We start from the raw sequence: 13,321 nt of genomic DNA on the forward strand, positions 1-13,321 counted from the left end.
TACAGTTACAGTATGCTGTATGGCCATCTCTAATTACAAAATATTCTTCTTTGTATATCATTGTTATGATGATTAGTTCTTCTTTACCCTTTAAAACACAGAGATAATGATTGGCATCCAAATGCTGACTGTGAAAGGCATATCACAAAAATATATTAGCTAATTTGACTGTAATTTAATAGTATTTTTGCTTTAGTTGTTCTGTTCAGTAGTTTACTAATTGATTTTAATACAGACTATAGCTATCATCAACAGTGCATTCAGTGGGTATCCTGATTTGCCGACACATTTATTTTATTTTTTAAATAGATTGATGATGACTATAATGATGATGGTAGGCCTACTAATGATGATGGTACGTTGAACTTCATTAACCACAATGCCTTGGGAGCTTTGACTTCCTGATTGCGCTACTTCCGGTAAGGAAGTTGTACAAAACAAATTCGCTCGTAGAATATTTTGGACCTTTCAATGAATTGTTTTTCTTTTGAAAGACAATAACTACCACTTCAACGTAATACGTAAGTATACATGATGTGATATAATTAATTTAGTCCCTAACGATTTGTCAGTTAAATTGTAGCCTATTTCTGACTATGGCATTTCTGGTCATGCTAACCGCTAGCGTTGTCATGTTTATGGTGCAAATACCTGTTTGTTCAGTTCATGTTCTCATGGTCTGTCCAGAAAGCGGTTCAGGCAGCGACTCAGTCCGCTTGGCAATAAATAATTCGTTTTTTTAATGTATAAACGTATCCAGAAAAGCCAATTGATAATCTTTCTATAACCAAGACCTAGCTTTAAATTGATCTAGTAGTTACTAAAGTGCTCTGGACCATAGCTCTAATGCTGTTGCATTTCTAAATGCAACGGCATTAGAGCTATGGATCAGAGCTATCCTAACCCATGTTATTTCATGGGTAGGTATGTTTCTTCTCTGTTGAGCTCTAAACCCAATGCTTGTTGATGTATTTCCTTGTATTGTCTTGACAGCTGTGCAGTAATAATTCAGTTTTCCTGCAATAGGCTGGCCACAATTTGCAACACTAGATTTATTTGAATATGCTGATTCTAGAGTTGCAACACCGACCATTGACAGCCCATACATCCAAACAGAAAGGTCCTACGGTATCTGATTAACAACGTTAAACTCACCAACATTGCAGCTGTACGAAAAGCTTGAATTAGGCTCTTTCAATTGGCAAAGTGTTTGTTTCATAAAAATCCATCGTAGACATGTTATGGCTTATGAGCTACTTTCTGTGTTCGAGTTTGGAAGCGCTCTTTCTTGGAAATCACCCAAGGGTCCTGCGTACCCCCTGTTTTGAATCATGCAGGTGCACAGAATGTATTGACATAAAGTAGCTCATAACATGTCTACGGTGTATTTTTATGAAACAAACACTTTGCACATTTTGCACATCGAAAGCTTTCAAGCTTTTTGTACAGCTGCAATGTTGGTTAGATTAACGTCATTTACAATCAGATAGGACTTTTGGAAATTGCGGCCAGCTCCACCTCAACTGTTGACACAAAATCAAAATACAGTGATTTAATTTGTGTACTGTGTACTGAGCAGCAAGCAACCATCATATTTGTTGATGCCTCCAAACTGTAGTATTAGCAGGTGCGCTCTGATGGATCCAAAGCAGAAAAGTGAAACCCTCTGTTAGTCCAACCTGTGTTAGAGATTAAATGATATAAAATGCACTTTTTGGCCAGAAATCGAAAAATCTTCTCTATGATGGTTTTCTCTTGGCAATATCAGTAGAGGGCGCAGTGGAGTATTTTTATTTTGTGGAACAAAGTGCATTTTCTATGTGTGGTGGGGGGCTCAGAGTGTGGAAGGAAAGTAGGCTTTCTAATTACACAAGCAGCCTTTGTATTGGTGAGTAGCAAAAACGTTCTTTATATTTACGCTACAAACGAGAGGCTGGTCAGCATTTATGCAAGCCCCGGAAGTCAACAGTAACATAGCTCTAAATGCAACGGCATTAGAGCTATGGACCAGAGCTTTGCAAATACATTTCTTTATCTTTTTTTTTTTCTTCTCGATGTTACTATTCATCTGTCCATTACTCCACACATCTACACACACACACACACACACACACACACACACACACACACACACACATTTGCTATTAATTGCATTGCAATGCCTGCTGAACCAGCCATCCAACCAAGACTACTATTACCTCTGTTCTCCTAGCCTGTGTATCCATGGAGACCCCAGAGCCCGGCCCCGCAGATGGAGAGGAGCGCTTGGTGGAACTGCGACCTCGAACTCGCTCCAACCCAGAAGGGGCAGAAGACAGACGTAGCAGCACGGGCAGCCTGGGTGGCAACAGTAACCCTAATACGCCTCAGCCTGCGGTGGGCAGTCGTGTGGAGGGAGAGGGGGAAGCCTCAACGAGTGAAAGTCACCCCAGTTCCACCACTACAACTGTCTTGGCCGCCACAGCCCAGACCGCAGCAGTAGTTCCGGCTGCAGTTAACGCTGCTGTTTCACTCCCAACTGCTCCTGTTGCAGCCAAGGAGCGACCTAAACCTGCACAACAGGCACCAGTACTGACACCTCCCATCCCTTCCACTGTAGAGTACCAGCTCCGAGCCCCCCGTGTCAACTGTCCAGAGAAAGTGGTACGCTCCATAGCAGGTGTCCCAAAAGCTGGAGAACCAAAAGAGAAATTAGCTGTCTCCCGGAACCAAATTTACAAAAATACATCATGAAAATCTTTTGAAAAAATGTGGGATAAAAATTATAGGGAAGGTACTTATTTGTGCGCAAATCACCCGTTGGTCCGACATGCGTCGGACTAATGACTGTCGGACTGTTAGTATGTATGAACTTATGCCTGTACCCTTGCAAACACACAACGTTTTCGGCTCCTACATTGAATTCTGCAACTCAAATGGTTATGCTACTGTACAGTGCTACTGTATGTATTACATGCAGCTCTGTCTGAGGTTAGTCTGTAGTTTTGTCATCTTTTTTGTGATCTTTTTCTTGACAGATCATCTGTTTAGATCTGTCTGAAGAGATGTCTTTGCAAAAGCTGGAGTCTTTTAATGGGTAAGCTTTGAATGAATGAATGAATTCTATTATACATTTTTGACATGGATGCATAATAACCAAATTCCCTTGTCTTTTAATTCAGGTCTAAAACCAATGCACTTAATATATCCCAGAAGATGATTGAGATGTTTGTCAGAACGAAGCACAAGATTGACAAGCGGCATGAGTTTGCTCTGGTTGTTGTGAATGATGACGCTCTATGGGTGAGTGCAAGAACAGGATTCCATATTATTCTGCTCACATTGTCATAGATGTTTTTCAGTGTATGTGACATACACATTTTTCTGAAATGTCTATGTCTGTCTGTCTCTCTCTGTCTCTCTCTCTCATGTGCATGTGCGTTTGTGTGTATTTCAGCTGTCGGGGTTCACCTCTGACCCCAGGGAGCTGTGCAGCTGTCTGTATGACCTGGACACCAATGTGTGCGAGTCTTTCAGTATCTTTTTTCGTTCAAAGCTAACTTCAGAATTTAAACGGTGTCATTGATAATAATTACATCTGAAAATATAAAAGTCCCTTAAATTAAGTTAAGTGTCTTTTCAACTTAACGTTTCTCCAAAGACCTGGAAGATCTTCTCAGTGTCATGTAAGTGTCTTTCATCTATTTATTTATTTATTTTTCTTCCACATCTTCTCATTGCCAATTACCTTGTGTTGGTCTTGGGGAATAGACAACATGCCTCCTCCATACACATGGAGTCACCAGCCTCTTTTTTTGCCATGTCATTTATTCAGACATGTATACAGAAACAGAAGTAACAGCCCTTCATATCTGTAACTGCATCCTTGTGCATCCTTGTCTGTGCAGCCGCCAGAAGATTGACCTGCCGATGATGGAGAACGTTCAGACCATTCCACCTCCATATGTGGTGCGGACTCTGCTCATCTACAGTCGCAATACAGGGCAGCTCCACTTCAACCCCTCTGAGGCAGTCAGTGTAAGACCCACACTACCAAAACCCACCCGGCTTTCTTTAGATATACCTGCTATTTTCCTTCACCCATGTAATCAATATCACGCCCTAGATTAATATTTTGGTCTTGTTTAATGTTTGTTTGATCGGTATGTTAATGTGCAGTGATCATTGTGTGAATGAGATTGAAATAGAGATGTAAATCGCTTTGGATAAAGGCGCTATATATGCAGTCCATTTACCATTTTGCAGTTAACAGTTCGAAAGAATATACAGTCATAGACACTGTAACGGCCCTCGATTTGTGAAAGAATGAGAAGTGGATGGTCTCAATGGGTGTCATTTATTTTCTTCAGGCACAGATGAAGATCATTTGAGCACCCGTTGAGATCATCCACTTCTCATTCTTTCACAAATCGAGGGCCGCTAGTGTGAAAACTCGCTCCGCTAATCGAGGGTCTAAGGGCTGGGTCGAAAGCCACCTTGAACTTCATACCAAAACAATCGGACAACAGGCACTTGGCACATCAGACACAGCAAAGCAGGAATGTGTGGCGCTGCTACGTTCAAACACGCTGTCTCTCTCTCCCTGTGTCACTCTGGTTGTGTGGAATGCGTGGAAAGCTAGCGTGTTTCAGATATATGCGATATATGCAGGAAGTGGAAGTTTCAAAATAAAAGTAAACCAAACATACGAGACGTTTCAAAATAAAGGCAACCTGTAAACGTAAATAAACAAATTAACTTCAAGTGTCACAGACACTTACAGACACAATCATACTTAAGGATGCTTATTCAAATAATTAAGTGTGATGCTTATGACTTCAATTTCTCAGTGCTTTGTTTTAGTGCCTGTTCACCATTCGCCTATTTCGTGTTGGTGCCAAGTTATCTGTACAAACCTTAACGCAAGGACTCACCCACTGGTCTCCTACAGAAAATGTTGCAGTCTCCATACTTCTTTTTTGATGTGGTCTACCTCCACAACGGGGCAGAGGAACAAGGAGATGAGAGCAGCTGGAGGGTGAGTACCGAGTATTGAAGGGGGGTGAAAGAAGGGCAGACAACTGTGGCTGTATGCAGTTACATAACATGTTTATTTGGCTTGGTAAATCCAGCATACAGAAAATTATGAAACTTGTATGTAAAAGGATTGAAATGTTTGCAGCAAAACTGGCATACTACTACATGTAAATGTAGTAATCTTCATGCTCTATCTATCTGACATAATGTGTAATATTATATTATATGTTTGCGTAATATGGACATGGACAAAATCAAATATCATAATATGTATGACCAAATACCTCTGAAAATATTGTATTTTAATTAGGGATGGCAATTATCGATTAAGTCATTAATTGATAATTGCTACGTTTTTATAATATTGATATATTGCCAAGATCTGTTTGACAATAAATCTTCTTACTGTCAAAGAGATGAGGAAAACATGCACAGCAGAGCACACCACGTTTACTCTTATGTGGAACTAGAATTAACCTCGGAACACTAAAATTGGCGCCAAGTGGTCCAAGCGCATGCCACATATAGGCTCTGGCCTGACAGCGCGTTGCGTGTTCGAGTCCCGTTTATGACGACCTTTGCTGCATGTCTCTCCCCTTGGTGAGATCTACAAGCCCTTCGGCAGATCTACAAGCTCGCTATGAGCTTGTAGATTTTATTTCATTAAAGTCTTGTATCAGAGTACCCAACCCAGGGCACTCCTCTTTAGCGTTCACACTAGACAACTCTCGTCTACTCTTTTCAGTGTTTCCATTATTTTGATCAACGTGCTGCACTGCAGCTGTGTCCTGTGGCTTGCATTCACTGTATTTGTATGTGCATTTGTGTTATCTGCAGGAAAACTACACCTCTTTCTGCAGTCTGGACTCCAGGGGCGTATGCTACCGCTTCGAGGTATCGCTGAGTGGACCTGCCATCGAGCTACACAACTGCATGGCCAAACTTCTGTCACATCCGCTACAGAGGCCTTTCCAGAGCCATGCCTCCTACAGTTTATTGGAGGGGGACGATCCCCAGGATATTGAGGCTACGGTTTAACACAGCTCCTCCTACTGTACATCACACCCTGGTTCTTCCGGAAATGTGCATTATACTGTACACACTGAAGTTTATATCAGTAAAGGACTGGTTTCTCTTATAGCTCATCTCTTTAGTTAACCCCCATCCCCTACCTCAACTCCATTTAACCACATTAACGCTGGCATTAGTTAATTCTCAATTTTGGGCATGTCATTAAACAACATAAAACAAAAAAGTTCAAAAATGTAATTAGCGTTCTGGAAGCTCACAATGCCATGCCATTGTGTAAGCGGTTAAGTCACAATAGAGCAAAAATAAACGTGTTTGTGAAATGCCTTTGGGAAGACCAACCCAGGTTCTGTGGAGACCCAGACTTCAGCCAAACACTAATGCAGCCATTCTGATTGAGAAGCTGATAATTGCTTTAAAGCTGAGCTGGGAACGGAAGCATGATCATTCTCTTGAGTCGGGATGACTGCTGGTGAGACGGAGGAACTGCATGCCAGTGGACTAATGAGACGACAACAGTCGCATGAGAGACAAAGAAAAAACAGAAACGAGGAAAAGCCGGGGGCTTTGGGAACTACGGGAAGCATTGTTTGGTTTTTCCTTTTAATAAATTCTTAGTTTTGGAGTCCAAGCAAACAACTGTAATCTCTGTGACCTTTTTCCATGGCTGGCATTTGGAGACATTTTAAGTTTAAAAAAAGTTGTATTACTGCTTCATGTTTTATTTTCTCGTCTATAACTACACCTTCTTTAGTGTCATCTTAATGACATGTGTTTCCACCATATTATTGCCTCTTTTAATGCCAAATGTATTTGTTTATTTTATAAAGTTGTTTTAAATCATGCTTTCTTTCTCTTGGGGGACAATGAAAGAATGTACAGTAATGCTTTATTTATATTCCATCATATGATGGAATCACATACTGAAAAAAGCCCATCTACTCAAAGCTGTGAGCTTGACAACTGTACTAAAATAAATCACACCGTGTGAAGTGAGTGGTGCGCTTATCATCGTACATCATTATGATGTAAAATAGACACTATGCCTATTTGCTCAGATACTATGACGTAAAATTCTCCATTCATTGTCAATGGGAATTGAATGTTTAAGACATGACTTCGTCCTGGTAGAGACAAAAACTAAATGATTTAGTCAGTGGATTTGGATGTTGTTTCTCTCTACTCCAGGTGATGGCAGCACATGCCTTCTAAAGATGGCATAGTCAATTGGACCTCTGACTAAACTGAACGTAGCCATTCCATCTGAAACGTTTTCTGGTACTGATAATCAATTTCAATTAAATTTCTCATTGGCATGAGAAAGCAAACTACATTGCCAAAGCAAAAAGTGGAACAATGCAATCAAAACAAAATGTATGTCAGTCATAATCTCCAATAAATCAATTTCTATGTACCAAGATCACTTGATGCAGATACACACAATGAAAGTCTTTAGTCACTATAATCTCTCTCCTTGGAAGAATTAGCACACAAATTAGAAATATTTATCTTTGAAAAGTAATTATACAAAAGTTGGCTTCGTTGTGTAATAAATCCAAGCCGTGTATTTGCGTGTGCTGTCTGTCTTAATTGTATAATAATTCCAAGCCATTACATTTTATCCATTATTATACTTGAACTCAATCAGCAGTCATTTAAATACTGCCAGTAGGCTATAGACTAAAGGTGTCTGTCTGTCGGTCGGTCGGTCGTTCCGGTGATAAAATGGCCACCAATGTAATCAAAAAGGTCAACCAAAGAACAAGATTCCTGTACAGGATCTCCTCACTGGTGAAAAAATCAGACCAGTCTGAAGCGAGTGGTGCAACAGCACCCCCTATTGGTACTCTAAACATAGTCACATTGGTACTCTAAAGTAGTCCCATAGGGACAAAGCTGTTCCTGGGAGACCCTTCTTCGACTATGCATGCACCTCTGGTACCACAGCACCTCAAAAGCCCTTAAAACAAGGCTCCAGAGTAGACTTCCCAAAACAAACTGGGCTACTACTTGGCCTCACCCCTGCCCCCCCACCCCACCCACCCTTTTTTGACTCCAAGGAACAGCAATGTCCGTCCTAACCTATGTGACTGTTTAGAGTACCAGTAGGGGCAAAAGTGGCGCTGTTGTGCCAGAAACAGAGAGAGATAGTGTTGCACTGTTGCCTGCTAATTACAGAGAGAGAGAGGCAGGGGGAGAGGGGAGTTGCACCACTCAGTTCACACGGGTGTGATTTTTTTTCTTTAGTCAAGGAGAAGTACAGAGTTATACAGGTTTACATAATTATTGTCAGTTATTTATTATTTAACATTTTTGCACATTAAACACACAATGTGCAACCCTTCCCATAGGTTGGGCAAAATGACCAAGAGTGATCACTCCTGGATCAGTTGTCCAAAACAAAAACGATTAAAAAATATATTTGTATAATAGGCTATATTTTGATAGGCTGGTATGGGGTTGACAAGAGTACAGCATATTGCTATGGGTCTGGTATGGCACATCAAAAAATCACTTTCACCTAGAAACTCCATTCACACTTTTTATAATTCAGCTTACTGTGGAGACACATGCTGGAACGTTTTACTTTGAAATGTTTTGTAGTTTATGAGTTATTTAACTTAAACGCCCAATGCTTTCTCAATGGCAATAGCACAAACTTTGGAATGCTACTAGTCCTACATACTTACACCTAGAAACCCCATTCGGACCTATTTAGGTACATCTTACGGTGGACATGTTTACCTGAAAAGGAATCTTTGAAATGTTTCATAGATTTAGAAATATAGTGCTTTCAAATTTGAGAAATGTATAATGGGGCTCAATGGCAGATTTTGGCACGTCAAAAAATCACTTTCACCTAGAAACTCCATTCACACTTTTTATAATTCAGCTTACTGTGGAGACACATGCTGGAACTTTTTACTTTGAAATGTTTTATAGTTTCTGAGTTATTTAACTTAAACGCCCAATGCATTCTCAATGGCAATAGCACAAACGTTGGCATGCTACTAGTCCTACATACTTACACCTAGAAACCCCATTCGGACCTATTTAGGTTCATCTTACGGTGGACATGTTTGCCTGAAAAGGAATCTTTGAAATGTTTCATAGATTTAGAAATATAGTGCTTTCAAATTTATAATGGGGCTCAATGGCAGACTATGGCACGTCAAAAAATCACTTTCACCTAGAAACTCCATTCACACTTTTTATAATTCAGCTTACTGTGGAGACACATGCTGGAACTTTTTACTTTGAAATGTTTTGTAGTTTCAGAGTTATTTAACTTAAACGCCCAATGCATTCTCAATGGCAATAGCACAAACTTTGGCATGCTACTAGTCCTACATACTTACACCTAGAAACCCCATTCGGACCTATTTAGGTTTATCTTACGGTGGACATGTTTGCCTGAAAAGGAATCTTTGAAATGTTTCATAGTTTTAGAAATATAGTGCTTTCAAATTTGAGAAATGTATAATGGGTGTCAATAGCAGATTTTGGCACGTCAAAAAATCACTTTCACCTAGAAACTCCATTCACACTTTTTATAATTCAGCTTACTGTGGAGACACATGCTGGAACTTTTTACTTTGAAATGTTTTATAGTTTCTGAGTTATTTAACTTAAACGCCCAATGCATTCTCAATGGCAATAGCACAAACTTTGGCATGCTACTAGTCCTACATACTTACACCTAGAAACCCCATTCGGACCTATTTAGGTACATCTTACGGTGGACATGTTTGCCTGAAAAGGAATCTTTGAAATGTTTCATAGATTTAGAAATATAGTGCTTTCAAATTTGAGAAATGTATAATGGGGCTCAATGGCAGATTTTGGCACGTCAAAAAATCACTTTCACCTAGAAACTCCATTCACACTTTTTATAATTCAGCTTACTGTGGAGACACATGCTGGAACTTTTTACTTTGAAATGTTTTATAGTTTCTGAGTTATTTAACTTAAACGCCCAATGCATTCTCAATGGCAATAGCACAAACGTTGGCATGCTACTAGTCCTACATACTTACACCTAGAAACCCCATTCGGACCTATTTAGGTTCATCTTACGGTGGACATGTTTGCCTGAAAAGGAATCTTTGAAATGTTTCATAGATTTAGAAATGTAGTGCTTTCAAATTTATAATGGGGCTCAATGGCAGACTATGGCACGTCAAAAAATCACTTTCACCTAGAAACTCCATTCACACTTTTTATAATTCAGCTTACTGTGGAGACACATGCTGGAACTTTTTACTTTGAAATGTTTTGTAGTTTCGGAGTTATTTAACTTAAACGCCCAATGCATTCTCAATGGCAATAGCACAAACTTTGGCATGCTACTAGTCCTACATACTTACACCTAGAAACCCCATTCAGACCTATTTAGGTTTATCTTACGGTGGACATGTTTGCCTGAAAAGGAATCTTTGAAATGTTTCATAGTTTTAGAAATATAGTGCTTTCAAATTTGAGAAATGTATAATGGGTGTCAATAGCAGATTTTGGCACGTCAAAAAATCACTTTCACCTAGAAACTCCATTCACACTTTTTATAATTCAGCTTACTGTGGGAGACACATGCTGGAACTTTTTACTTTGAAATGTTTTATAGTTTCTGAGTTATTTAACTTAAACGCCCAATGCATTCTCAATGGCAATAGCACAAACGTTGGCATGCTACTAGTCCTACATACTTACACCTAGAAACCCCATTCGGACCTATTTAGGTTCATCTTACGGTGGACATGTTTGCCTGAAAAGGAATCTTTTAAATGTTTCATAGATTTAGAAATATAGTGCTTTCAAATTTATAATGGGGCTCAATGGCAGACTATCTTGTAGACCAGACTCTGGTCTACAAGATTCGCTACACCAAGATACCTGTCTAAATACTTCCTTAATGTCAACAAAGTCCACACTCACAACACCAGAGGGAGTTCAACAAATCACGTGCAACACAGATTTGGCTCAAACAAGGGATTAAACTCATTTAGTTCCTATCCCACTAAAATGTGGCACGCCCTACCAACAGCCATTAAGACATGTGAATCCCTCGACTCCTTCAAAACCGCTCTCAAAGGGCACCTACGGATGGCTGCAATTTGAAACTGGCCCCCATAAAAAATGATTTCCCCCTATCCCCCCCCCCCCAGCCCTTTATCCCCATACTGTGTTTTACTTTCTTTATATGATGATTTCCTGTTTTTTCATAGAAGTGTATATATTTGTATGTCTTTAAATGTTCTGATGAAATGAAAATGGTGGACCCTGTTGTAAACAAGTCTTAGTGCTTTATCATTTCATCCAAGTCATGGGGATATCCCTTTGGCTTAGGACGACTTCACCACTTTTCAACCAATCTTCATATTGGTCCTCACTAATGTTCATGATAAAATAGCAACAAAACCGTTATAGTTGAAGGCGTGCTCTACTCAGGGAGTCAAGTTGAGTCTCTGTAGCTGATGGGTGCAGATTCTTGAAGATCAATGGAAAATGTTAATATCCGCACTCTCTTGTATAAAGTTTGAGTTTCCTTATTTCATGAAAACACATGCAGCAGTCCACCTAGAGAAACGAACGCGTTTCAGATTCTTGAAGATCAATGGAAAAAGTTAATATCCGCACTCTCTTGTATAAAGTTTGAGTTTCTTTATTTCATGAAAACACATGCAGCAGTCCACCCAGAGAAACGAACGCGTTTCGGCACGCAGGCCTTCCTCAGCCGCTGATAAGGTTGTGTACCCGTCCTGTCAAGAACACGCACTGGTGTGTTTCTTTACTGAGGTAGCTGCAATGAGTGATTCAAGACAAAAAACATACAGTGTGTGTTTAGCTCCTCCACTCATAGCAGAGAGCTAGGAGACAGATGGTCTGTATCATGTCAGTAGGCTAAATCATTATAGGCCTGTACTGAATTTATTTATTTGTTTATTTTCAACCTTCACTTTTATTTATTTATCTATTTTCATTTCATTTCATTTCAATTTCATTTGAAACAATCAAGTGTTTGTTTCATAAAAATCCACTGTAGACAATAGACATATTATGAGCTTCTTTCTGTGTCAAGAAATTCTGTGCATGTTTATTTGTGTTGGAATTTGGAGTGTTGAGTTTGGAAGCGCTCGTTTTCTATAACGCAGCCTCCTGCTGCCTCTTGCATTATGTGCAATTTCAAATCAGGTGGTACGTACTTGTAGGGCCGTTGAGTGATTACCAATGAGCGCTTCCAAACTCGAACACTTATAAAAATAATCACCTCCACGGAATGTCTTGACACAGAAAGTAGCTAACATGTCTTGTCTATGGTCTTTGGTGGATCATAGTATGATGAGAGCTTTTCATAAAACTGTAATGTTGGTGAGTAATGTTGTTTAACTTTAATACAATCAGATCCATCTGGATGTATGGGCTGTCAACGGCTCTAGATTATGAAAAAATCTAGTGTTGCAAATTGTGGCTATCAGACAAGCCAGTGCATACATCTAGGCATCGCGTTCAAACCAAGTGTGTAAATGAACTGTCTTAAATGAACACTGGCATCTGCGTCAAACATTGCTTAGTATGTTCATAAATTAGGCTTTCCGGTGAGTACAGGTTGGCAGTGAGACAATGGGGAGCAGGAAAACGCTGGGCTCAGAGGATTCTCCCCTTTCAGACTCCTCCTAGATGGGCCTGGTTGCTCCTAACGTCATCACCACAAACAACAGCATGGGTGGGAGTCTGTGTATGTGTGTGTGTGTGTGTGTGTGTGTGTGGGGGGGGGGGGGGGGGGGGGGGGGGGGGGGGGGGGTCAAATGTGTCTGTTGCCTCCTGTACTACAGGGAGTATTTGTTATTCCGTTGTCCGAAAAGAATGACAGCTCCCCATTGTTTGCCTCCTTCACTCCTCCGCTGTGATGCCTCCTTTCCGTGCTTACTTGGGACAGGATATGGTGGGAGCTGGGAGGAGGTTTTCTCCCCTTTTTCTCCTCAAATATACATGCACAACATTGTCCATCCACTGCCAATGGAATGTGATCAGGAATCCAGTGTTTCTGCTGCATCTATATTTGTCTTACCTCTAAGGGAATTATCTTTTTTGGTCACTTTTATGTCACGTGCATGGAATACACAAAGATAATTGGTGATGTCTGTGTGTGTGTGTGTGTGTGTGTGTGTGTGTGTGTGTGTGTGTGTGTGTGTGTGTGTGTGTGCATCCCTATCCCAGATAGGGATGGTAGGGTTCATATGGTTAATTGATGGTAGCCCATAAGATAAATAAAGCACTT

The 13,321-nt window shown here is 40.2% G+C and overlaps 1 protein-coding gene across 1 annotated transcript; it reads left to right on the forward strand.

The window, feature by feature from the left end:
• Positions 1-380: 380 nt before the first annotated feature.
• On the forward strand, positions 381-6,890 carry babam1 (BRISC and BRCA1 A complex member 1). Its single transcript, XM_079505340.1, has 9 exons — positions 381-521; positions 2,213-2,643; positions 3,018-3,076; positions 3,162-3,282; positions 3,437-3,515; positions 3,641-3,665; positions 3,888-4,017; positions 4,931-5,017; positions 5,854-6,890. Exons 2-9 carry the CDS (start codon positions 2,224-2,226, stop codon positions 6,052-6,054), a joined length of 1,122 nt encoding a protein of 373 aa, XP_079361466.1. The 5' UTR covers positions 381-521; positions 2,213-2,223; the 3' UTR covers positions 6,055-6,890.
• The last annotated feature ends 6,431 nt before the right edge of the window (positions 6,891-13,321 follow it).

Source organism: Electrona antarctica (genome assembly GCF_951216825.1).
Source record: "Electrona antarctica genome assembly, chromosome: 7".
Lineage (NCBI taxonomy): Eukaryota > Metazoa > Chordata > Actinopteri > Myctophiformes > Myctophidae > Electrona > Electrona antarctica.

Coding starts and splice junctions, on each gene's coding strand:
- babam1 (XM_079505340.1), top strand. CDS start 2,224: ATGGAGACCCCAGAGCCCGGCCCCGCAGATGGAGAGGAGCGCTTGGTG. Junction 3,283..3,436: donor TGAATGATGACGCTCTATGG/GTGAGTGCAAGA, acceptor TGTGTATTTCAG/CTGTCGGGGTTCACCTCTGA. Junction 3,516..3,640: donor CAATGTGTGCGAGTCTTTCA/GTATCTTTTTTC, acceptor GTTTCTCCAAAG/ACCTGGAAGATCTTCTCAGT.